Raw genomic sequence first — 27,295 nt, forward strand, 5'->3', positions numbered from 1 at the left:
TGCAACTGAAGTGATTGACAATGGGTAGAATATAGTCACGACTGTTCTTACACTAGCCTTGTTTTACGAGTTTTCTTATCTGAATTAATCTCCACAGACCTAGATTATCCATTAAGCATAGAAGTTTACATTTCAGAGGGATAAGAGATAGACTCTGAAAAAAAAAACCAATTTGACAAGAGAATCTTTATCTCTTTATAGAAAATGTCAGGAAACGTAAAGGAGAAAATGATTTAAAAAAAAAAGGCCATGGTTGAGTTTAATTACAAGAACTTTGTCTCAAGCTGATTAATTTATAAGGTACGTTCTTTGTGCAGCCCCCCTGGGTCCCTTCAGTGATCTCGAAAGTCCAGAGAAAGAACATAAAACATAGAACCTCAAGAAACAAAATACTTACAGATCCAAGTGATTTACTTCGTTTTCCCTGTAACTAAATGCGATTCCCTTCTCTAAGAGACTCATACTTCTGATTTCATATATTCCCTTTTCAGAAACAGGGCTTATCATCTTTTTTGCTTTCACAACACTCTACGGTGTTCAAATCAACTCAACACATATATTTTGACCATCAATCATGAGTGAGACCCTCAGTGAGACTACACAATGTTAGAATGAGTAAGATCACGCTTACCTTCCAAGAGCTCAAAGAACAATCTGCTCACACTATACATAAAATAGATAACTAATAAGAACCTACTGTATAGCACAGGAACTCTACTCCATACTCTGTAATGACCCATATGGGGAAAGAATCTAAAAAAAGAGTTGATACATGTATTCACTTTGCTGTATAGCAGAAACTAACACAACATTGTAAATCAATGCTTGATGGATAATCTAGGTCTGTGTAGAATAATTCAGATATTAAAAATCGTAAAATAAGGCTAGTGTAAGAGAACAAGCGTGACTATACACATTGTCAATCACTTCAGTTGTATCTAAACAATGAAACCAGGCATTTGGTAACAAGGTAACAAATAAAAATTAAAAAAAAAAAAAAAAAAAAGAAACTGCCTTGGAGCACTGCTAAGTGACCCAAAACTGGCCGAAGGTGGAGAGGTTGAAATTCAGGAGAAGGGAAAGCCCTGGATGAATTTTCATGGCTTTTTAATTGAAGACATGCCCCAATTAAGTTCTACAAAGCACAGCTACCATTTTAAAAACCCACATATTTACTGGAGAATCAGAGGATAGGATTCAGTTCAACAACAGCTGCTGAAAAGGGAGGGAAGAATTCCCCAGAAGAAGAGAACCAGAGAGGGAATGCTCTAAAATCCGTGCCTGAATGCTGCCCGAGTCGCTGGTTGACCTCTGAACAATGTACGTTCCCCCTCATTTTGAAGCTTTTCATTGGCTCTTCCTTTGCCTAACATGTTCCTCCCACCCCCGCCCCGCCTCCATCTCTCTCCGCTAGCTCATTTCTCACACTTGAGTAATTCATGTCCACATTCCCTTTCAAAAGGAAAAAGTCTTTCAGACTCTTACTGTTCATGAAAACGATTTTTTAGTATAATGTTACTTAAATATGTGGGCAGCGAATTCTTATGCCTCTAAATCTCATAGAGTTTTATAGTCAACGTGTATACAAATAATCTATAAAATTCAAATCAACAGTATGACAAATGATGCTGTTGTGTAGAAAACTGACCACGTTCACCCTGTGACTATGGCCCTGCCTGCTCTGGCCCAGTCTTTGAGTTTTGCATAAGATGACTCACTTCTCACCATTCCTGTCTATTCAAACTCCTACAAGACCTTCAGCCACAGAATGGACCCTGAGACGGTCTGGCCTCTTCCTGTAGCAGATATCATGTTGCCCAGCTTCACCTCTTACTTTCTGTACGTAGCACTCCTGAACTTAGGTGAGCCTCCTGCAAAATAGAGATAATCATGGTACTGTTGATTCTGTATGATCATCACGAGGATGAAATAATGCCTGCAGAGCCGCCGGCACATGTCTTATACATAGTAAGTGCTCAGCTCATGTTTTCTACTCGTTGTTTGGTGCCCACCCCATAGCACTTCTGCTGTCAGATTTTCGAAATGTAACTTAGCCACAGCCATGTCCAAGAGCTGGAAATGCTCTACCAGAGGCTGATGTCTAGGTATGAAATAGGTAATGGGTTGGACTATTTCCTTGAATAGTGAATAATAAGTTTAATTTATATTAAATTAAACTATATTAACATAATTAATTACAAGTATAATTTTAAATTATATATGTGTATCTAAAATTAGATTATAGTAATTAAATAATGATGGACCTAAGTTAAAATAAGTTTTAATTTTTTTAATTTTAAGAGTTTATGTGCTATAATTCTTTATTTCCTAATTTGTACTTTAAAAAAATACTTTCACTGCAAATAATAATCTAATTCAGAATGACTTAAATGGGGGTAATTTTTGTCACGTAACACAGAATCCAGAAGTTGCTGACATTGGTTCAGCTGCTTAAGGATAATACCAGTGATCCTGGCTCTATTTTCTGCACTACCATCCTTACTTGTTGGTTTTTGTTGTATGCTTGACACTCACGGTCATAAGAAGGTTGCTGCACCTCCAGACATTACATCCAAGTTCCAGATAGGAAGAAGGGGAGGGACAAAAATCTTCTCACTCACAAGGCTTTGCTTGTCCTTCGGGAGGGGTGCCCTCCCCAGCAGACCTTCCCTAATATTTCATCAGCCAGAATTGGATCACATGGCCACTCTTAGACCAATTAAAGGACAGAGGTGACATGATCAAACCAATTTAGATCAGTCACGATCGACTCCCTTGGGTTGGAGTAGGGGCTAACTCATGCCGAGATCCCTTCCCCAAGTGCCTCCATGAACACACTGGCAAAGAAGGGGGACCACCAGAAGGGTAGACCATGGGTTGTGGACAGGGTCTGCTGCTCCAAGCATGACTTGGTTTAATCCAGGGCAGACCAAGAAGACAGCCGACTTGTAGACATAGCCCAGGACACTCCCTCTCATGAAGCTCCCAAACAGGGGGCCCTGTGCAAGCGCCAAGTGAAAATCACAGCACACTTTTCCCCAGACAAACCCAGTGTCACAAGCCCCGGTGATATTCCCTTGGCCGACCCTAAGGCCACCTGCAGCCTCAGCTCCTGTGAACTCTGCTGCCTTCCCACCCCAAGTACCGATGTCTCTCTCCCTAAATGTATCCTCAGCCCCAGAAGTATGCTCAGCCCACTGTCAGGGCAGGTCAAAATGTTACCTGAAAACTGGGTTTGCCTCTTGGTGGGTGTCAAGCCAAAGGACACAACCAAGCCAAAGAGCAACAGAAGAAAGGACTTATCATTTGCAGCAAGTAAGGAAAACACTGAGAATCTTTCTCAAAGCAGTGTCTCCTAGAGTAGCAAAATTGGGAACGTTTTAAGCTAAAGGTACGAGCATATTCATGAATGGGCTTGGGCAATGGACAGAGTCCAAGCTGTAGTTGATTGAAGTCAGGAGGGTTAGAAAAGGTCAACATGATCCCTTAGGTTCCAGTTCTGGTGGTTGAGGCTTCAGGCTAATCTTTACTATTGAAACAGAACTGGGAGTCTTCACTGGGAGTCTTCACCACCGTTACATTATCTTTGCTATTGTTACTTCTCTTGCCTGGTAAGTTTGCCCTTTTGTTCTCTTAAGATCATTATTACTGACACCTGTTCAAGGATAAGCATTGTGGCCAGGCTTAGATCACAAAATGGCTTAGGCCAAAAATGGCTTCTCTTATGTCAAGCAAGCCATGCCTGTTTCTCCTTCTCTGGGGACCCCCTACCTTATCTGCTCACATTTTTGCAGATGCAGTTAAGGTAAAATAGGAGATCTGGGGCCTGACCTAAGCACAGGAAGCTTTCAATCCGGTCTGGAGGTCAGACAGGGAAGTCAGAGAGTCACAGGGTTAGAAGGATTCAACACAGGAAAGATTCCCCAGGGCTTTAGAGCTAGAAGGGGACTGTGTCTGGGAAAGCAGGCAGGCTTTAGGAGCTGCAAGTAGCTCCAGACGGCAGGCAGATGGTCAAGGAAACAGGGAGGGCAAGGATCTGAACCCTGCCATAACTGTGTGAGCTTAGCGGAGGCCCGGAGCCCCAGAGGAGGACTCCTGCCACCCTGACTCTGCACCTGGGACTCTTGAGCAGAGAACCCAGCCACGCCATGCTAGGACTGCAGACCCCCAGAGGGGGGAGAAATAAATGGATGTTGTTTTAAGCCACTACTTTTTTGGTAATTAATACATAGCAATAGAAATCAAATACATCTGAAACATTTTCTTAAATGAATTTAAAAAATGATGGAATAAGTGTTCATCTTTGAGGCTCAGTAACACCCCTGCCACCACCAGGCTGACTGTTGTCTCTAAGCCCCAGATCCACCCTTCTGTTCTCACTCTGTAATGCCGGGGCTGAGTCAGACGCTCCTGCAGTGAGATACCTTCTCTGGAAATTTATTCATAATCAACCTGTAGGAGTAAGTCCTCCAGTTTTCCGAGTAGTTTTCCAAACGAACTCAACCCACAGTTAACAGGACTGGGGGTGATGGGTGAAGAGGTGCTTACTCTGTGCTGTCCTCATGCAAGTTAATTCCCTCAGAGAAAGGAGGATTCAAAAGTGAAATACTGCCACCCACCGGAAGAGAAAAGGCTGCAAACAAATATTAACAGAAGCTACTGAAACAACTCAGGTCCTCAGCAGTCCGGACTCTTGAGCTTTCAACACAACTTCTGCGCTTTGCCTGGGTCCTAATGCCAACACTCCAGAGACCTGGACGGTGATTTTTTAAACACCAGCTAATAAAAACACTAAGAGATGAAGCTAAAAGTTTAATCCGGCAGCTGTGCCCTTTTGGCATTCTGGATTTTCAATGGTGTTCAAAAGACAGAGAGCAGGAATGGCCTAAAGGTCGGTTTTGACTTGACTGTCCTGTCTGGGATTCAGCAGATGCCTGCTTGGAAAATGAAAGCCATTCATACTTTTTTCTCATGAGCAAAACATACAAAATCAACAAACCATTTCAAAGCAGACTGCCACCATTATCTATCCAACACAATTTACTCCAGCTCCCTTTACCCCAGTCTCATCACATCTTGAAGTTCCTTGGACATGCCAGGCATGCTTCTACCTGTGAGCCTTTGCATACTGTTTCCTCTCCCTGGAACACTCTTCCCCAGATGTCTACATGGCCCACATTCTCTTTAAGTCTTTGCTTAAATGTCACCGTCTCATTGAGGTCTTCTCTGGCCAGCTACTGATAAAGTGTAATTCCAATTCCTAGTGTTTCCCATCCTTCTCACCATTTTTTTTCCCCATAGCAATTATCACCTTCTAACCTGCTATACAATTTACTTACTTTGCTTACTGTCTCCACTAACTACAATGTAAACTCCATGAAGACCAGAATTTGTCTTATTCACTGATCCGCCCCTTTACTAAAACAGTATCAGTAGACATGATAGTAAATGTACAATTAGTACTGAATGTACAGATGAAAGAATATTATTCACACTCTGAACAATATGAGCTTAGAGTGCTTTAACTCTATGTAATCTTCTCCTGACTCACATGACTTTATTTTTTAGGATTTTAGCCCTATTTCTTTACTTTCCCAAATTAAATATCATATTATTTTCATTCAGAAAAGAAGTTTAAGATTAATCAACATCTTTGCTCAGCATTCCTTCTCATATAACAGACATGCCTTGTGGAAAAACTTATTTGAATTTTTTTTTGAGGTTAGTCTAATGATAAACTTGGTTTTTTATATTTGAAAATGTCTTTTTCACATTTGTTCCTGAAAGATAGTTTTGCCAGATTCACAATTGTTAGGTCAACAGTCATTTTCTCCAAGTACTTTGATGATGTAATTGAATTGTTTTCTGAGTTCATTACTGATGAACATTATTGATATATATACTATGCACTGGATTCCTGTATCTCTGGATTCCCATCTTTCATCTGTTCTGGATCATTCTTAGCCACTTTCTCTTTGGGGTTTATCTCACTTCATCTTTTTATCTTCCTATTCTAATCCCACTAAATAAAAGAACAGTAAGAGTACACTATGAAAAATAAATGCCCATAAACTCAGTAATCTAGAGGAGACAGACCAATTCCTCGAAAGACACAAACTACCAAAACTCACTCAAGAAGAAATAGCTAATAGGAATAGAGCTATTAAAGAAATTTAATTTGTAGTTCAAAACCTTTCAAAAAAGAAAAAAAAAAGAAACCTGCAAAAGAGTGACCAACAAAAATCAAAGAAGTTATAAATAAATGGAGAGATATTTGTTAGGATATCAATCCTCCTCCATTTGATCTATAGATTCAATATAATTTTGATTAAAATCTTTGCAGGCTTGTGTGTAGATGCTGAAAAGCTGTTTCTAAAATTTATATGGAAAGGCAAAGGAACTAAAAGAGCCAAAATCAATTCTAAAAACAACAAAGTTGGATGACTAACAGGATCCAATTTCAGCATGGTATTAAAAGGACAGACACATTGATCAATGAAACAGAACTGAGAGCCCAGAAATAGATGCACACAAAAAAATGCCAATTGATTTTTTCAAACCACTTTACTGAAGTATAATTTACATATGATAAAATTTACTTGATTTAAGTGTACAATGCAATTTTTTTGGGTAAACTTAAGAGTTGCACACCATCAATCACCGCAATCCAATTTTCCATTTCCAGCACTCCAAGAAGATGCCTTATACCCATTTGCAGTCACCACCCCCCCATTTCCACCCCAGGCAACTACTGATCTACTTTGTCTCTATAGGATCATCAACTGATTTTTGACAAAGGTGTCATGGCAATTCAGTGAAGAAAATATAACCCTGTATCTCATACCGCATATTAAAATACCACGTATTAAAATTAGCTCAAATGGGTCAAAGACCTAAACATAAAACTATAAAACTTTTAGAAGAAAATGAAAACTCTGCACCTTGGGTTTGGTGATGAGTTTTTTGATAACAGCATCAAAAGCACAATCCGTTAAAAAAAAAAAACCCAAACCAAGAAACCAGACATTGTCAAAATTAAAAACTTTTGTTCTTTACTTTAAAAGACATTAAGAGAATGAAAAGACAAGCTAGACTGGGAAAAAATATCTGCAAAACACGTATCTGATAAAAGACGTGTACTCAAATACTTACTGAACTCTTAAAACTCAGTTAACACCTAGTTTTTAAAATATGAGCAACAAATCCGAACAGATACCTCACCAAAGAAGATATATGAATGGCAAATAAGCGCATGAAAAGATGCCCAACATCATTTTTCACTGGGAAAATTAGTTATTTCAACTACAATGAGATACCATTGCAGTGGGAACCCTCATTCACTGCTGGTGGGAATGCAAAATGGCACAGTCACTCACTTTGGAAGACAGTTTGGCAGTTTTTATAAAGTTAAATACACACTTACCAATGACTCAGCAATCCCACTCGTCGGTATTTACCCAAGCAAAATGAATTGTTTGTATTAAAACCTGAACATGAATGTTAAATGATAAACAAATCTTAATACATCCATACAATGAAATACTAAGCAATAGAAAAAACAGAGCTATTGATTCACACAACGTGTATGAATTTAAAATGCATTTTGCTATGCAAAAGAGGCTAGACGCAAAGGCTACAAATTGTACAATTCCACCATGTGTATGACATTCTGGGAAAAGCAAAATTATAGGAATGGAACAGATAAGTGGTTGTGAGGGGTGAGGTGAGGGGTTGAGTACAAAGGGGAATTTTTAGGGTGATCGAACCGTTCTGTATAGTACTGAGACAGTGGACACATGACTGCGTTTGTCAAAGACGACGCAGAGTAAATTTTCCTAGTGAAAAATCAGCATGGATGTTGAGAGATCCCAGATGGAATTCAGAGTGTGACAAATAAATCTGTTTTACAAATGTATGACATAACTTCAATGAAGGGAGTGGGGAATAAAATGAGCTGAACTAAGTTACTTTGGAAAATGAGTGAATACTATAAGGCTAAAGACAAAACAAAGTACTTAAACACTATACCCTAGTTGGTCAATTTGTTTCTCACAGGGGTACAACGTTAACTATTCTGAAACCACTTTATAAGTATTCTAGGGTTGAACAAATAAGCAAATAAATTGTAGATAAAAAGAGCCAGGTTTCTCACCCTCAGAGAAAGAAGTTATGAACAAGCAAAGAGGCATAACTAGAATGAACCCTGTAGTGCTAGATGAGAATCAGTTTAATATACATACAGATAGATGGATCTAAAAATAATTATAGAGATGTGTACCTACATATTTGTTAGTATACATATTTATATCTCTTAGGTCATTTCACTGGGAAGTTGTAGATGCAGTGGCAGCAAGCACACCTAAACCACAATCCTGGTTACTAAGTACCATTCTGCAATGAAAGGAACCAGGGTTCCTTGGAGAAATAGGCTAATTCTAGGGCTGGCATCCAGATAATACCTGCAGTGCTATAAAGTAAGACTATGGTCAAAAAAAAAAAAAAAAAAAAAAGACGAGGGTACACCAGAAGGATTTAGGAGCCAACTTCAAAGAGTTCCCAATAGGCAAAGCTAAAACAATTTGCACAACAAAATAAACAACAACTCTACTGGATTTTAACCCAAAGTATAAAATAAATAGCCATGATTGCATACTAATATAAATAAATGATCAAATAAACAGGGGAAAGGAACAAATCTTTAAGAAAATTTGTAGAGAATATATATAGATATTACTCCTTCCCTTTGAGTGTGGACTAGACTTAGTAATTCACTTCAAAAAAAAAAAAGAGTATGGAAAGTGGGAAAAATGGTACTTTACAGTGGAAAAACCTAGCAGACACCACCTTAACCAATGAAGGAACATCACCAATAATGCCTATTAACATTATGTACCCCATGATATAATACAGTGTGGAAGGGCACAGGACCGCTGTGCTATATCCCTCCTGATAAAGCACAACCTCAAGTTTAATCATGATAAAACACCAGACATACCCACGTTGAGGGACATCCTACCAAATCACCAACTAGTGCTCTTCACAGTGTCATGGTCATGAAAGACTGAGAAACTGTCACAGATCGGTGAAGACCAAGGCGGCAGTGATGAGTAAATAAATGCAACGTGGAATCCTGGACGGGGTCCTGGAACAGGAGAACATGAGAGGAAAATGGGTGAAAACCAAATGAAGTCTATAGTTTAGTAAATACTATTGTACCAATGTTAATTTCTGAGTTTTGACAGATGTGCCATAGTTTACATAAGTTGTAAACATTAGTGGAAGCTCATGGAAGGATATAGGGAATATCTCCGGACCACCTTTGCAATTTTTCTGCTAATCTAAAATTATTATAAAATAAAAATATTATTATAAAATAAAAAATACTTTTTTAAAGTATAGGAAAATGTCAGCACTGAAAGCATGCCTGTATTTAAAATTAAGGAAGGGGCTTACAGAAGATTATACACATTTTCACAGCAACTTGACCAACACCACAGTTTATTTGTAAACATATTATATGTGTCAATAATCAAATTGACAACACTTTATACATTTCACTGTATAATATTCACAGCATATCAGAAAAAAATCCACGGTGCTCAGTTACAGTTTTGGTATTTTAAAATCTTTAAATACAAACCGTATTTGAAACACTGAACATAAAAGAGAAACACAAATGGCAAAGAAAACTGGAAACAACTAAAAGAAACCAATATTCCCCCCCAAAAAACAAATAAAGTATCTGATTACACACTTTAAAAGAAAAAAAGGAATCAAGAAAATCAAACGATCATATATTTTTTTAACAACATAAAGTTACATTTCTTTAGACATATGTGATAGGTGAAATTGTACCATACTAAACTCTGTCCTTTTTTATATTTCTTTTTTTCTCTTGGTTTCTGAAGTTTGCCAATGGTTTAAGCTACTTTAAGGGCAGAAAAGAGGGGAGGCAGCATAAAGCCAAATGAAATTGCTTTAAACATTTGCAGAAAAACTGGATAAAAATTCTTTCACAAATTTTCTTTGGCAAATAATAAATTCTGTATTTATTACCTTTTTGTTGAATAGGATCAACACAAGATTTAAGAGATGCATCTTTACATGAGTTAATGTATGAATGAAACAAAGCCAAATTCACAAAGTAAAGCATAAAAGTGGCTTTCACATTTTGCTAATAACAGCTTTAAAAATGCAGATTCTCCATCCTTACAAGTATGAGAGGTCTTCACCTGGGAATCAGAATCTTTCCTCATTCACATGAGAAACCGGAGTTGACTACATGTTTTTTCAGTACTTTCCCTAAAATTCATGATCATTTATTAGGTTCTATTTCCTCCTCTGTTAGCTCTCAAAGGAAATATAGCAGCAAATCACTCCCATATTTTAAGTTTTAAATTCACCAACAACTGGGTTCACTACCAACAACTACAAACATTCAATGCTTTATTAGTGTACATGTCATTACCGTAGGCTAAGCTTGTTAATAACAGAAATAAATAACTACAGTTAATCTGAACAAAGCAAATGAAAATGAGATTAAAGAGCCCTGATCAAATGAAATACTTACAACTTTCAGTTGAAAAACTGTAAAAGTTACATATATACCTAACAGCACTAGGAATGTACAATATCAATTATTGGAAAAATAAATGAGTGATTCACAGTTATAAGGAATTATTTTAATATTAGTATTTTTCCTTTTATACACAAACATTTATAACATACACTTGGTTTCTACCTCATATTAAGACAAAGTAGAATACTAAACATTACTGCATTTACCCAAACACAGCACTGACTGTGCCACAGGTAACCTGCTCCAAAATATTCAATAGGGAGGCGACAGTACTGAATGCATGGTTATGTTAACAGTTTGAAGAAAGACACATACTTCCAGAAGTATGTTAAATAAACAAATGTCAGTTCTATAAATAACAAAAATTATCAGCAAAAATGTTTAGGTTTAACCTTCCCAAATTTTCTAATGCTTTAAATATTTTAGATATATGTTGTTTGACCAGTTAGTTTGGTTAGTTTTAAACTAGCAAACCATTATCCTATGAGAAGAGCTAAACTAAACTATATAACACTGCACAAACTTCCCAAGGAAGGTAACTTGTAAAATCTAAAAAGTGATTCCAATTATTCTATTCAACATTTGAGATACTAAAAGAATCAATGACTCAAGAAACATTTTGAAATTACTCAATTTTTCTTTATCATTTCCTCTAAAACTAGTCACATAAACTTAAGATCCGGATTGCTTATGTCCTCACAGTAGGTTTACCACTAAAGTGTTCTGATCAGAAGACATAGCCTTAATGCCTCTAATATGTAATTCTAAGCTGAAATCAAAATCCTTGGTTTGAAAACATCAAATCCAATTCCATAACATTCATGGGTAGAGCTACTAAACAAAAAATAAATCAGGGAGAAAACGTGCAGCAGTCACAGCTACAAGAGTGGAAAATAAATTCTATTTTTCCATAAAGACTCTATGAAAATATAAAGCCCAAAATGAGCGACAACTGAAGTCCACATATAAATGTTGTTTAAAAATAGAATGTTTTCCAAAGCTTCTTATGAGATGTCAATGTATAGTCATAGTCTGAGTTAAGACCTTCTAAATCAAGGTTAAGCCATACATAACTATGCTGATTTACATACCTCCAACAATGTTCAACCGATACACATAATTTACAAACATCCACAGCAATTCTTAATGCCCCATCAGATCACCTCTCAATAATGGATGTTTATCATTTTATAGTTTTGCTACTTTAAATACCAAGAAGCCTTTTCAGAGGAAGAGTTCTACCTCTTCCCACGATCCCCTAAAGAGTAGGTAACAAAATATAAAACTAAACAAGATTTATGTTTGATAAACTAACATATAAAATTACCACTGCAATATTCATAGTGACTGCTTTTAAACATAACAGTCATCATAAAGCCTATAAAGTATATCCTCAGTTTTATAAAAGAAACGCAGATTGTCTCAAGATAAAAAATACAGTGCAGACTGCTAAAAAGCTCTTCTTTGCTTTAGGAGGTGCAATAATGAGGAAAACTTCAGAAAACATGAACATGTTCCCCAAACTTTAACTTTAACATCAGTTAAGCATGAACTGCACTGCAGCAGCAGGATGCTTTTTAGTGGCTGGCAATATAAAGCTAATGTTAAGAAAGAAAAATGGCAGAAAGTGTGAGCAACAAATGATGTAACCAAATTATTGCAAATGGAGATTAGCAATAAGAAGTGAGGAAGGTGAACGTCCACTCCACTCTGTTAAGATGCCATCTTTAAATACTAAGTTCTTTGCAGGAAGTGGGACTCCCATGTCAGCACAGGATGACTGTGAAAGCAAACTTGGAAAACTGGCCTCAGTGTGAATATCCAGTGTTGAAGCACCTTCCTAAAAGATCAAGAAACAAGAGAAAAAAAATTCTATTCAACACTTTACCAAACCACTTCATGTAGCTAATGAGAAATAGAGACCTTGATTACCTAAGAAATGTTTATGGAATGGCAAAGCACTATAGGAGATGCAAAGTTGTACCTCACAAACCCAAAATAATCAATGATAGGTATTAACGTGCAGAAATGACTAATACACTCAGATGATGACAAGTGCTTTGAAATAAACAGAAATAACACGCTATGAGAATATGGGATAAGAAAAAGTTAATTCTTAGACAAAAACCCTCACACAACATTAAGCAACAGAACAATCCATCCACTCCCAGGGCTCTCAGATTCACACATTCAGCAGACTTCTCCCCAGAACTCCAGGCTCAAACCTCCACCTATCCAACATCTGTTCTTGGATGTTTCACCATAAATTCCACACTTAGCATGTCCATAAGCAAACTCTCAAATTTTCCCCCACTGGTTCCTCCCCAGCCTCCCCTACTCAAACTAGTCAAGAAATAGGAAAACTATTCTTTATCCTTCCCTTCCTCATCACAGCCTCAATCCTTCCTCACATTTAATCACCATGTTCTATCAGTCTCCCTCCAACGTGCATCCCAAATGAGTTTACTTGACTCACTCACCATAGCCACCACCGTAGTCTAGGCCAGTGGTCTCCAAAGTGGGGTACTCACTCCAAAGTGGGGTGCAGTACCATGAAAATTTTTTAAATCCTGTATCTACTTATTGCATCCGATAAAATTCCTGGTTTTGTGTATCCTTTATAATATACATAATTTATTATATTATTACACGTTTAACAGTATATACATGTAATAAACAAACCTTTATTATGGATACATGCAAATTTTTTTTAAACTAAAAAGGGTGTTCGGCCACCAACACCTCTTACTTGGGCTATTAGAGCAGTCTCCGAACTTACCTTGTTTCTGTGCTTGTCTGTTTTTAATCTATTCTCTAAACAGTAACTAATCTTTTAAAAGAGTCAATTAAAAATAATGTCATTCTCTGTTAAAAGTCTTTAACAGTTTCTCTTTGCACTCAGCATAAAATACATATTCTTTAACATACTCTAGAAGGCTCTCCGTTCTTCTTCAACCTCACCTCCTCCCATCATCCCTCTTTCACGAGGCTTCTGCCACACTGGCCTTCTCGTTTCCTTGCAGGCCGAGTGCCTTCCTGACACAGAACTTTTGCACCTACTAACCTCGGCCTGGAATACTCTTTCCCATCCTTTAGGTTTCAGCTTATGCATCATCTCTATGTATTTAAATTAGGTCTACCTTTGGATTCCATCAGATTTGAAGGAGCCTGGCTCCTTCAAAGCACTTACTGAAATCTGTAATTGCTTCACATATTTCGATGTTTACTCGACTATGGTCTCATACAACACTTAAGCTCCATTAGTGTCTTAGACATCATTGTTTCCCCAGCACCTGGTAAAGGGTCTGGCATAGAGTCGACTCAATCATTTATTCAAAGAATGAATGAAACCAAACTCCAAAATACTGATTTCATAATGTTAGAACAGATATACCAAACAAAAATATTCCATTCTAAAAGTTTACCTACAAATCAAGTCTAGAGTATCCTTTCTTTCCTTGGGGGGAAGATAAAAGGTCTAGAGCACTGGCATTCACTACCATAACAGACAACCCCCTCTCAGCAATGGAGAATCACTGCAGTTATTAATGGAAGTGTACTGACCCAAGAACCAGCGCCTAGCACGGTGCATGGCCCATGGTAGATGCTTAACACATTTCCGTTTAATGAAGCACCAGCAAAGAACAAACAGTCCAAGCTTCCTAAACACCTGGCCACTGAAATCATGTATAAGTCAGTTAACTTCCTGAATTTCAGCATCTTTGTTTATAAATTAAAATGCATAAATAAGCATGAAATAATGCTTATTTCATGTCTTACTGCTGTGGAGACTCAGAACAAACCTGGAAGTGTTTTGCATACTATAAAAGCCCTATGCAAATACCATTTGGATTTTTTTGGTTTTTGTTACCTGGAATGAGTGAACAAAGTTAAGGACTTGTAGAGACAGTTTTCTACTGGAATGTAAGAGGTTCTGAAGGCTGAAAAAAAGGGGAAAAGTTTAAAACAAATATGACAAAAACTAATATCTCACAAGAGTTTAATTTTAACAATTTAAACACATTTATATATGTATATACATCTTGGTTAATTACATACAAATTTTTAAAAAACAATTTCAATGGTTCCCGTCAATGAAATTTCTGCTTCTTTTAATAATACAGAGTAACAGTGCATAAAAAGACCATTTCGAAATAAAACATCATGCATAACCAAAATTGGAAAATTATTGTTAAAAGTTTAAGCTACTACCAAATACAAATGTTAAATACAAGAAAACTTCTAAAATAAAAATTTAGGTACAGGGCTTCCCTGGTGGCGCAGTGGTTGAGAGTCTGCCTGCCGATGCAGGGGACACGGGTTCATGCCCCGGTCTGGGAAGATCCCACATGCCGTGGAGCAGCTAGGCCCATGAGCCATGGCCGCTGAGCCTGCGCGTTCAGAGCCTGTGCTCCGCAACGAGAGAGGCCACAACAGTGAGAGGCCCGCGTACCGCCAAAAAAAAAAAAAAAAAAATTTAGGTACACATTTTTCAAATATGTAAAAATTGCTAACAATTATAGTGGCAATCATTAAAACTATATAGTATTTCTTTTTTTATTCATGTATGTTATTTTATTTTCAGGATAGCTATTAAAATTGTCAGTTAAGTACTTTTAATTTTCTGATATAAGCTACATTGAGCCAATTAAATTAATTATTATCCAACTTTGTTTTCCTAAATAAAGATGTCAAGATCTGTGGATATCATCTCTCCAAGCCACCCACCATGACAATCAGATTCAATGATATTCTTTTTGGCTAAACCAGACGGTCTCAGAACCTTTACAACGCTGACTCTTAGCAGCCATTCCCAATGGATCAGAGTTGGCATATGAGATAAAATCTACATATCATTTCTGATAATATGTGCTCATTTTAGAAAATGTGGAAACTGAAGAAAATTTAGAAAGTCAGCCATAATTCCATTATAGGAGATAATCACTATTAACATAACTTGAGTGTATGTTAAGAAAGAGAATTTCTATTGATATTTACATATTAAAAAAAACTAGGTTCAGGGCTTCCCTGGTGGCGCAGTGGTTGAGAGTCTGCCTGCCGATGCAGGGGACACGGGTTTGTGCCCCGGTCCGGGAAGATCCCACATGCCGCGGAGCGGCTGGGCCCATGAGCCATGGCCGCTGGGCCTGCGCGTCCGGAGCCTGTGCTCCGCAACGGGAGAGGCCACAACAGTGAGAGGCCCGCGTACCGCAAAAAATAAAAAAAACTAGGTTCATACAGTCATATAAGCATGCCCATTTTAACCGTACTCTTGCCCAATCTGGGTAACTAAGTAAATATAATTAACCAAAACATGTGTCCAAAAAACTTGCATGTGCCTAATTTCTGAGGTACTGAACTTTAATTTTAAAATACATAGCAAACCCTTAAACTAGCCATTTTTATTCAATCAACAAATAAGCACAAGGCAAATACTATGATCATGTGTGAAATAAGACAATGTATGATATAGCAACTAATATTGAGAGCTTAAGAAGTCTCATAGATGAAAAGATGACAACAAACATAAGCCCTCACCTCTCTCTTCTGCAAAGGCCATGTGTAGCAATTTTTCGGCACACTTTCTGATTTAATTCAGAACTAAACAGTGGAATTCCAAAGCACAGCTCGAGAGGAACCCAATCTGCCTCTGTTGTGGCAACTACAAAAGGATATATAAAGTTATTAATCATATATATATTTATATATATTATGACCAACCAGGGTTTCTTAACTGAGCTCCAGAAATTTTCATAGATTCTTCCCACCCCCTACTGACATCCACCAAAGGGCTTAGCAGGGGAGAAGACTCAGAGAGGGGATCAGTGGATCTCTGAAACAGGAAAGAATGTTTTTTGAGTATGTACATGCTTCTGGGAAGAAGGCCTACAGCTTTCAACAGATGCTCAAAGTGGTCTTTTACCAAAAAAAAAAAAAAAAAAAGTAGTGCAGGACATCTACAAGATGAGAGAATCAACATAGGAAAAATAAAACATTTTTATTCTCAGATCATAGTTTTATAATATTTTAACTAACTTTATTATTCTAAATATATAAAATTCTTTCCTAGAAAATACTTATGAAAAAGTCCATTATAATAAGAGCAGACAAACGATATCCAAGTGACTTAACAAAAGAGTCAAACCTCAGAAATTAGTCCAAGATTGCAAATAATTTTTAAAGCCTTACCAGAGTTTTGCTTTGTGGCTGAATCTATAGTTGCTTCCTCAATGACCATTTCAAATGACTCTGTACTCCCATTCACATCTGAGCCAGAAGCCAAATCAGGTTCTCCTTATAATTAAAGGGCATACACAATATTAGGATTCTAGCAGTTGGCACAGGTTGTCAATAAGTCAGTCCTAACATGAAAGAAGACTTCAGGCAACAGAAATGACAACGGAAAACAATGAACAGTCTTTAGCCTAAAGCAGTAGTTCTTAAAAGGGGGACAATTTTGTCCCCCAAGAAACATTTGGCAACGTTCGAAGACATGGTTTGGTTGCCATGAATGGGGACAGGGATGCTACTGATGCCTAGAGATCCTAAACATCCAACAGTGCGCAGGACAGCCCCCCACAACAAGGAATTATCCAGCTCCAAACATAAATAGTACTGAGCTTGTAAAGCCCTGACCTAAAAAAAAAAGGATTAAAAAGGCAGAACACAAGTTTAGACCTTTTAGAGAATTACTAAAGTCATTTCTATCCCCATAGAAACATGCAGTCTGATTACATCATTCCTTCTCAAAATATTTTTTTTGACTCCCTGTATCTTTCAGCATGAAAGATCCTCCAAGATCTTCTAGATCTCATTTATTACTTCTCTACTCTCATCTACTACTGCCCAACAAACTCTTTCTTTTGGCCAAGATGAGCTACTCTATTGCCTGATTCCCTCTGCCTAAAGGTTGCTACACTCTAAATAAACAACAATCATCTGTGTGTAGCGAACTCCTCACTTTTCAAAATTTAGTTCAAACTTTACCTTCTCTAAGAGGCCTCTCTGATAGCTCAACTGGGCTGGGATATGCCTTCTCTGTCCTACTTTAGCACTTCATGAAGCAGACCCCCATATCTCAGTCTTTTAACACTACACAGTAGGCTGATTCACTTGCTTGTCTCTCCTTCCAGGTCTTTATTCCCTAGGACTTAAAACAGAAATATCTCCAACACCTAAGGAGGTATTTTGTAAATGTTTATAGAATGAATGAAATAAAACATGACAGCTACAGTAGACATTCATTGAAATGACTGCCTAACCCACAGCCCTCTTCTCTAAAAATGCTCCTGTGATACCTGGCAGTCAACTGTTGAAAGTTACCCAACTCCTCTGGCCAAAGGTAAATGGACCAGGAGTGGATACTAATTCAGTCCACTGGATGGCTAGCAATCAATCATATTTTCTCAGGATTTCAAACTAAGAGGTTCAGCGAATACAGTCTATCAATGATAGAGACTTGAATTAAAAGGTTCCCTAGAGTCGTGGACCAGAGGTGACATCATGGCAACCAAACCCACATACAAGCCAAATTATGCCAGAACAGAAACAATCAGTAACTATGAGAAGGTGATTTGAAAATGCATTTTTAAATTAGAAAGAAAAAGGTATCTAAGGAAAATTAGCTGTTGTCAATATGCAGGACAGGCTGGAGACAGAAAGAAGAGAATGAGGCCAGGAAGGCTAAGCGGGAAATGGTCACAATAAAACATGTATAAAGTATCAAAACTCAGACTAGAATGGCAGTTACAGAGAATTAAAGAGAGGGGGAAAGAAATGGATATAAGAGACATTTCTGAAGACTAATTCACAGAACTTGGAAACTAACTGGGTTGAGTGGGAAAGGAGAAGGATGAGATAAAGATATGATTTTTAAGGCCTGCATAACAAGACAATGGTGCCTTGATAGAAAGAGGAAAGCTGAAAGGGAAAAACTACTCATTCTAGATTGAAAATAATTTTACAAAGAGACTAAAGTTTTGAAACCATCACCCCATAAAGGAACTTAATTTAAAGCCTATAAACATAAATACGACAGTAAAGGGCTAAAACCCAATAACCATTCTGTATTCCAACCCCAGGTCATCACTTCTTTACTTATGCTCTTAGTATTTTCTCCATTTGAACAACTGATATTTGTCCCAATGATGTCACAGAATATTTTCTCATCTTTCAGTGGAAAAACATTAAGTATTAAATAAGTCAACATCCCCACAAAGGTACCCATGCTTTTTAAATATTAAGCTTATGATAAACTCAGTACCAATTATCTTAATTCAAAGAACCCAGCTAGTGGCTAACCTCTCTCATCAGAAGCATCACTGAGTTTTCTGTTTGCAAGTTGGCTAGAAGCATTCAACATGGTGACATATCCACAAAAATGCTGCAAGTCCACTTTGTTCCTTAACATCTGCAATGCTTTATGAACACCCATATTGACACGCGTAAACTCTAAGAACAAAGAGTTGACATCACATTATAAGTAAATAGTTTTACAACAAAACACCAAAAACTTAAATATACTTTCTTCTTATTAAACAATTCTTAGAACTACTTTTATATTTTATCAAGATTGATTCCAATGAAGAAATATCTCTGGATGAAAAAGGATGCTGTACACATACAACATATTTACAGACTTCAGAAGGCAACTGATGTAGCAAAACAACTGACCTGCTAAGTAATCAAATAGGGCCAGTCAGTGGCAAATTCCCTAGGCTTCACTTTGTAGTTCTATTCTGCCTCAAATACTTACTTAGTGGGTTTCTACCAGGAAATGCATTAAATACACATCATATTTTTTTTAATTTAAGAAAAGTAAAAAGTATTCTTATTGAAACTAAAGCTAACTAAGTACTTGAAATTATATCCCTAATCAAATTATTTAAATATCAGCTCGTTCTCACAAATATGTGAACTTACAAAAGAGAAAGATGCTCTATAACCAAATATGAATATTCCTCTTTTTTAGAATTCGCACAGTAATCTCCAAAGGCAAGAGATTTCTTAATCAGTTCTTGAGATTTTGTGATTTTTACGATCCTGCTGTCACTATCCTGTATCTTCTGGTGAACGATAAATTTTTCCATAGAATTTATAAAGTATCAGAGAATTAACTAGTGAAGTTTAGTTGCAGAGAAATACTTATTTCTGAATAGGGGCTATTTTTTGGAAGAGAAAACTCTCTTCTCCAAATTTTGTACACATTTATTCACAACAGCCAAAAGAGAGCATTTAATTTCAAATGTGAGCCTTTTGCAGCCTAGCCATGTGGAAAAGAAAAAATACTTATAAAAATCTTCTTCCTTTTCCCTGCTTTGGGCGAGGAGGGGCATTAGTGACTAACATTTTAGAAGAAAAGTTCTTATATGAATTAAGTTAAATTACTTGAACGATTCCCTGCTCTCTAAAATTCCAAGCAATATTCTAAGAACAAGAACAACAGATTAGAGAATGAAAGTTTTGCATGGAGCAGGAAACACAAGTGCTATATAAATATACGTAAGTTTTAATCAGAGAGTATTTTTCTTTTGAATATACATACTTTCTTAATATTCAACAGAGGAAAGGTATATTTAAACAAAAGGAAGAATGATTTTGCATTTATAGAAATTCTCCAGGCATCTTTCATCAAATGTATTGTAGCTCACAATTCTAAAAAGAGATAACATTAAACAGGCTTTTCACCCTTGATTCGAACCCGCTAAATTTAGCTCAGACTTCGCTATTCACTCAAGTCCTCTCTAACAGGAAAAACAAAATGTAAAAAAAAATTTTCATTAATTAAAAAGTAAATTAGTGTTTTCTCATTTTCTCTACACAATGACTCTAGATTTGGGGCTTCTAATACTATAGCACAAACTTAAATCAAAACACATTGACCATTAATAAAAGTTTTTTAAAAAAAATTTGTTATTGTAAAAAAAAAATGCTGAAACAGGAAATACATGCAACTTCTCTGTAAACTGTAAGTTAGTATAGAAATGTTCATTAGTGTCCATAAAAGCCCCTGAAAAAAACCAGTATGTAACACTGGGGGGGGGGGAAAATCAACTTTCTAAGCGTAAAATCTTCCCTATGACTTGTCTTCTCCCCCAACCTCCAAATAAATAAACAATAAAAGGAAACTAAAAGGCCAAACATACATAAAACCTAGTCTTCCATCTACGTAGCTACCTACTTAGTCTCTTCATCGCCAAGACAGACTAGTATTCCTTCTAGGCCTAGGTCCTAAATGAGTCTTATTCTATTAGTTCTTTGTAGGAACAGGCACATGACAGAAAACTACCTTTTGCCAATACTCTTTAAAAGCAGAATAGTTTTAAGACCCTAGAACTTAAAAATTTTAAGAATTTACTTCCTGCTATGTTTCCACCAAATTGTGGACAAGATTCATCATAAAGAAGTCAAATGGATACAACTCAAAATTCAGGTACCTCCTCGTAGTTCTGTCTCATCAAATGGGAAAGGTATGTGGACAGTTTCTCCTATCCCATGCAAACCATGTCCCTAAACACGAAAAAACACAAGTTGAAAGGTATACGCGAAACCTGTATTTCCAATAGTAGACACTCAAACGATAAACAAGACTGTGCCTCGTGATGGTGTATTCCACATTAATACTCCATCAAAATGCTCTCAACAATTTTCTATTTTTCTCCAGCTCAGTAAAGACAATCTGAAGTCTATATTAACCTATTAAGGCAATGTGTATCAAATTGAGTGTATGGGCTAATGAAAAAACAGGTAAATCTGGTGTCAGCCAAGTGAAGCCTTAATGAGATCAAGTGCACTCACACAAGGGTCAGCTGCAGCGCTGAGAGAGAAAAGTGGTGGAGGATCCCCATGATAACCTGGCATGCCATGGATTAGGAATGTAAATCTCAAAACCCTGCACCGAATGACATATATTGAAAATTACTTGCTGCAACATCATAATTATATACGATCGGAAACAACCAAAATGCCTGTCAGTAGGGGACTGATTAAATAAATTAATGTATGTATTTTCAATGCAGCTGCAAAAAAGAGCAAGCTCTCTACAAAGTGAAATGGAAAGTTCCAACTGCTAAGTGGAAAAAGCATGGGGCATCTCAGTGTGTAACCGCTTGTACATGCATAAAGAAATTCTAGGGGCTTCCCTGGTGGCGCAGTGGTTGAAAGTCCGTCTGCAGATGCAGGGGACATGGGTTTGTGGGCCGGTCCGGGAAGATCCCACATGCCGCAGAGCGGCTGGGCCCGTGAGCCATGGCCACTGAGCCTGCGCGTCTGGAGCCTGTGCTCCGCAACGGGAGAGGCCACAACAGTGAGAGGCCCGCGTACCACACACACACAAAAAAAGAAATTCTAGAAGGGTACAGCAAAAACTAATGTGGTTGTCTGATTTGGAGAAGAGTTAGGGAGTGGGCACTGGGTAGAGTGTTAGAAGGGCAGTGATACTTTTCTCTGCATCTTTTAATAGTGTTTTATTTTTGAATCATGTGAATTTACTATCAAAAGTTAAATTGAAAAAAATCTATGAGTCTAACCACGCCAGTCCCACATTACAAATAATAATTTACTTTCACCCATCACACTCAATTAGTGTTGTTCATTTAAATTTTGTTAGTTTTTCGTATTTAATTCCTAAATTCACTTTGGCTTTGCAGTTGTGTAAGAATGATAAGCATGAGGAATTTAATTTTATGTTTACATGTATTTCAAATCGTTATAATAGAAAATTTAACACTGGGGATCTATACATTTTTTCCCTTTAAAAGAGACCCATACCTTATTCAAATTCAAGATACCGTGACATAAAAGAAAAAAAATAATTTCAGGGAAAAAAATCACATTCATTTATTTGGTTCATATAACAACTTGAATATATTTCTGACATCTTGCTTCTATTCCACTGATACATTTATGATTTCAACCCTAAACAAGATGGCTATTATAAAAGCATGGTTTTAATCAAAATCTTAATTTTGTTGTGTTTTAAGTTCCAGCAAGGTGAATTTTTCCATAAAATTTAATAAAAGAGGCATTCTTTTTTAGCAAAGGCAGAACTCCTTAACGACACTTTAAAACTCCTCTTACTCTTCTCCCACCACCACAGCGAACATTTTTTGAGATCTTCCGACGTGCTAAACAATGGTCTAAAGCATTTTTACGTAGATCATCCATTTCAGTCATTTTTCAACAACCGTATAAAGATAAGAACTGTTATCATCTCCAATTTGCAGGTGAAGTCACTGAAGTTCAAGGAGGTTATTTAACTTGCCAAACATTGCCAATAAGTGGTGGAATCAAGATGTGAATTCAGGCAGACTGACCCTTCAGTCCATGTCTAACCCACTCTACTGTGTATCTCCCCTCACCCCTACTTCATGTCTGCCCTGGCTGGCTAATGCATCGTCTCACGGTTTCTACTACCATCCACGTGCTGATGCTGACACTCAAGTCAATCTCTCCTGTTCAAGCTCTCATTTGAATTTCAGAATAATTTCAATTACCTCCTAAATATCTCCACCACCCAAATGTCCCACAGGCCCAAAACACACCACCTCATCTGCCCCCATAAACCGGCTCTGTGTGCTATCATCATTCTTCCACTTTCAAAAGCCAAGTACCTCAGCAATCATTCTTCTTCTTCCCACAGCCATCTCAGACATCTGATCAATTCTATTTATTTTATATTTGTAATAATTCTTCCTTTTCATTCTTATTACCACTTCCGTGACCTAGGCTGTCCTCATCTCTTATCTGGTCTCCAACACTGAATCCTAATCCTGTCTTCTCCCACCCAGCCATTCTCAACAGTCTTCAGGCTGATCTTCCAAATCAAAACTGACCATGTTAATCCCCTGCTCAGCACCCTTTACTGGCTGCCATCAATCTAAAGGGGAAAGTCTAAGCACTACATTGGGACAGTTAAGGTCCACTACCCTCCAGGGCCTGCCTACTTCTCCAGACTCATCTCTGACCACCATTCCATCATACTTCAGCTCACCCCTCAAAATTACATAACAGCTTATAGGCCCTAGCACATGCTCCCACTTCGTATTCCTATTCATTTATTCAACAAACACTCACTGAGCAACTTCTACGAGTCAGGCACTATTTTTGGGCACCAGGGAAATAGTTATGAAGAAAAAGAAAAAAAAAAAATCTCTACCCAGAGATTTATTCATGCTGACCCCTCTGCCTGGCCTCGCTCTCCTCTAAATCAGCCTTGTTCCAAGGCTAAAAAGATACTTCTCTTTAATGCTTGCACTGTATAACTCTCTTTAGCACTCAGCAAAAAAATGGAAGTGACTGCTTATGCAACTTTTCCCACCAGACTTTAAGTTTCTTGAAGACAGGGACCACATCTTATTTGTATATGCACATTAATTAGTACAGAATTACTAATTCTGTAAGGCAAGTACAATCGTTAGTTCAATGAATTAATGAAATCTTTACAAAGAGCCTATTACATACCAGAAAGTGTGCTACACACTTCACACACACCTTCTCATTTCATTCTCTCAACAATCCTAAGGCTAAAAATGCTTACCTTGGCATTAGCTGTCACTATTATTTTTTGTTGTTACACAGTAGATATTACCATCTCCATTTTGCAGATGGGAAACTAAGTATAAGAGGAGTATCTCTAAAATGTTACACACCACTTCACACCTGCTGGGGTGGCTATAATAAAAAAATCAGATAATACCAAGTGCTGGAGGGACTGTAAAATGGTGCAGTTCTTAAATAGTTAAACAGAGTTACCATATGACTCAGCATTTCCACTCCTAGGGATACACTCAAAAGTAATGACAACATATCCACACAAAAACCTGTACATAAATGTTTATAACAGTGATTATTATTATTCGTAATAGCCAAAAGGTAGAAGCAATCCAAATGTCCATCAACTGATGAACGGATAAACAAAATGTGTTTCGTCGTACAAGGGGATATTATTTGGCCATAAAAAGGAATGCAGTACTCATGCTACATGATGAACCTTGACAACAGGAAAGAAGCTAGTCACAAAAGACTACATATTATATGATTCCATGTATCTGAAATGCCCCAAGCAGGCATTCTAGGGAGACAGCAAGTACATTAGTCTTGCTGGGGCGGTGGGGCGGGGGGGGGGTGGTGGTGGTGAACGTGGAATAGGGGAGTGAGAACTAAAGGTCCAGAAAAATGTTGTAAAATTGAGTATGGTGCTGACTGTAGACATCTGTGAATACTCTAAAACCACTGAATCACTGAATTCAATTGGGGAATATGGTATGTGAACTGCATCTCTATTCTAAGGCTACTATTAAAAAAAATAGGGCCACACAGGTAGCAAAAGATGAGGCTGAAACTCAAGGTTGGGTCTAACTTCAAAGCCTTTGCTGTTTCCACCACTCCCAAGCTGCTAGACAAAGGCCAGGACTAAAACGCACATCTCTGTTTCCTTACATTTCAGTTTTACAAATGTCAAATTACTGATGTCTGATTGCGACTCAGCAGAAAGCTAGACAAATTATGATCTTTAAAATAAAAATCCAAAACTGACTGTTTCAAATAAGGTAACTGTACCTGAATCAAAACCGCCGAATGTGTTAGGGCATCGTTCAACATCGTGAGCACATTTGATGTAGGAACAACCCCAGGATCATGACCCCAAGAAGTTATTAGTAATCGATCATAACCCTATGGGAAAGAAATGAATAAAACACAGCATAGCATTTAGAAACAAACAAAGAAAATTAAGAAAGTTATCTATAATACTGCTTACCAGTTTCTATCGTCCTTAAAAATGATTTTTAAAAAAACCTCATTCAACATACCTGGAATATATCTGGCAGTTTTCGAAGTCTTGTACCTTTGGACAGCAAAAGAGATGGTGGTCCTTGCCTGGTGATATGGTAAATGTACAGTTTAAACCAGACAGAACTGACTTCTGGGATAGCTGGTCCAATATGCTAAAATCATAAAACAGGTAAGATAAAGTTGTAAATACTTATCTAAAGAAGCCAAACTTCACAAATGACCAAGTATATTCTTAAAGCTAATGCCTCATGTAAGTGTTAACTCCTATTATCTTTATGAAGATAAATTTTAAAGGATCCATTCAAACAGTTTCAAACTTACACTGGAATTGAGAAAGCATGGCTTATCACTGCAATTAAGAGAATGGACTCTGGAGTAGATGGCCTAAGTCTGAATCTTGGCTTCATCCCCTCAGCCCTATCACCTAAGGTTACTTAAGCGCTCTTGTGCCTCATTTTGCTCATCTGTAACATGGTAACAAAATACTTATCTCTTAAGGACATTGTTAAAGGTTTAAAATAGTACCTGGCAGCACATAACAAGCTCTGTATCAAAGTGTTAGTTATTACAATCATTAATAATTTTTCTCAAAAGGGACTATGTATCCTTCCATCCATCTTACCATTCATCCATTCATTCAGTTCATGGATTCCTACTATGACCAGAGGCTGTGTTAAAGAACAGAAGGAAGTGTGTGTGTGTGTGCGCGCGCGTGTGTTTGGGGGGGGGCTGCAAATCTACAATCACTCCTGCTTAACAGAGGACAAAACTGGGGTAAGGGGGGAGTGGGCGCACTGAGGCAGCTAGATCAGCACAGGCAACAAAATCATCCTGGTACAAGAATCCCTTCCTTTCTTCTACACCATTAAACCTAGCACATCTAGGAAACCAGGAAGGATGTAGCACTGAAGAACAGAGCACAAAGCTCACTATTTGAAAATGGTACATGTCACAATGGCCTTGCTAAGTATACAAACAAACGCAACTGATCTATTTTTAAAAAGTAAAAGACCAGCAATCATTTTCACGATTTTAAAGATAACTAGAGTTCTAGCTTTCAAGCATAATCTTTTCTTTTCAGCTTATTTAGCATCACAGCCCCACTTCCAAAATATTTCATTTTTCCTAATTAAATTTATCTTATCCCTCAAGGTAAACCAGGTTTCCTTCTCAGAGCAGCCAAAAACATTTTCTTTAAAATCCTGCATTCAAGAAGAAAATTTTAACTGAATGTGTCACTAGTCACTAGATAATACATATATAAAATGTACCAATTATACCTCACAAACTGAACATAACATTTTACAACAGCAAAAAAATACAAAACTGCTTTCTGAGTTGATGACGTTAATATCTGGTTATCTACAAATTGAGAATTAATACAATAAGACTGATAAACCTCTCCTTCAAGTCGCCATGAGGAAGGATGAAATGGCAGCAGAGTGAGCTTCCCAGTGAGTCTTTACCTGAGGGGTGCAGCTGCTGACAGGCCGGATTTCATTGGTGAGAGGAGCCATGGAAACAAGCAGTGTGTAATTTTTGTTTAGAACTCTGCTGCAAGTTGCAGGGTCCAACCCAAGAAGGCTTTCACAGCGCAAGAGATCCAGAGGAAAACCTGAATTATGATCAACCACATACATAGAATGAAAGACTGACAATGTGAAAAAAAAGAGTCTAAGATGAAACACTGATACCTGCCTTGAGATTTAAATTTTTTTAATAAGGTAGAATATCTCTATTAAAAAGCACTTTAGGGCTTCCCTGGTGGCGCAGTGGTTGAGAGTCCGCCTGACGATGCAGGGGACGCGGGGTCGTGCCCCGGTCCGGGAGGATCCCACATGCCGTGGAGCGGCTGGGCCCGTGGGCCATGGCTGCTGAGCCTGCGTGTCCGGAGCCTGTGCTCCGCGACGGGAGAGGCCGCAG

General features: G+C 37.6%; 1 protein-coding gene across 1 annotated transcript in view; it reads right to left on the bottom strand.

Moving 5' to 3' along the window:
• Positions 1-9,481: 9,481 nt before the first annotated feature.
• FAM91A1 (family with sequence similarity 91 member A1) overlaps positions 9,482-27,295 on the bottom strand; it is a 42,641-nt gene continuing 24,827 nt past the window's right edge. The window contains exons 16-24 of the mRNA XM_082674390.1: positions 26,839-26,987; positions 25,390-25,524; positions 25,139-25,252; positions 21,016-21,088; positions 18,881-19,030; positions 16,769-16,873; positions 16,118-16,241; positions 14,451-14,520; positions 9,482-12,419 (exon numbers count right to left, since the gene is read on the bottom strand). Of these exons, the coding sequence (XP_082530516.1) occupies positions 12,234-12,419; positions 14,451-14,520; positions 16,118-16,241; positions 16,769-16,873; positions 18,881-19,030; positions 21,016-21,088; positions 25,139-25,252; positions 25,390-25,524; positions 26,839-26,987 (1,106 nt within the window). The 3' untranslated portion in view covers positions 9,482-12,233. The remainder of the gene's footprint in view (positions 12,420-14,450; positions 14,521-16,117; positions 16,242-16,768; positions 16,874-18,880; positions 19,031-21,015; positions 21,089-25,138; positions 25,253-25,389; positions 25,525-26,838; positions 26,988-27,295) is intronic.

Source organism: Grampus griseus, assembly GCF_964374135.1.
Source record: "Grampus griseus genome assembly, chromosome: 17".
NCBI lineage: Eukaryota > Metazoa > Chordata > Mammalia > Artiodactyla > Delphinidae > Grampus > Grampus griseus.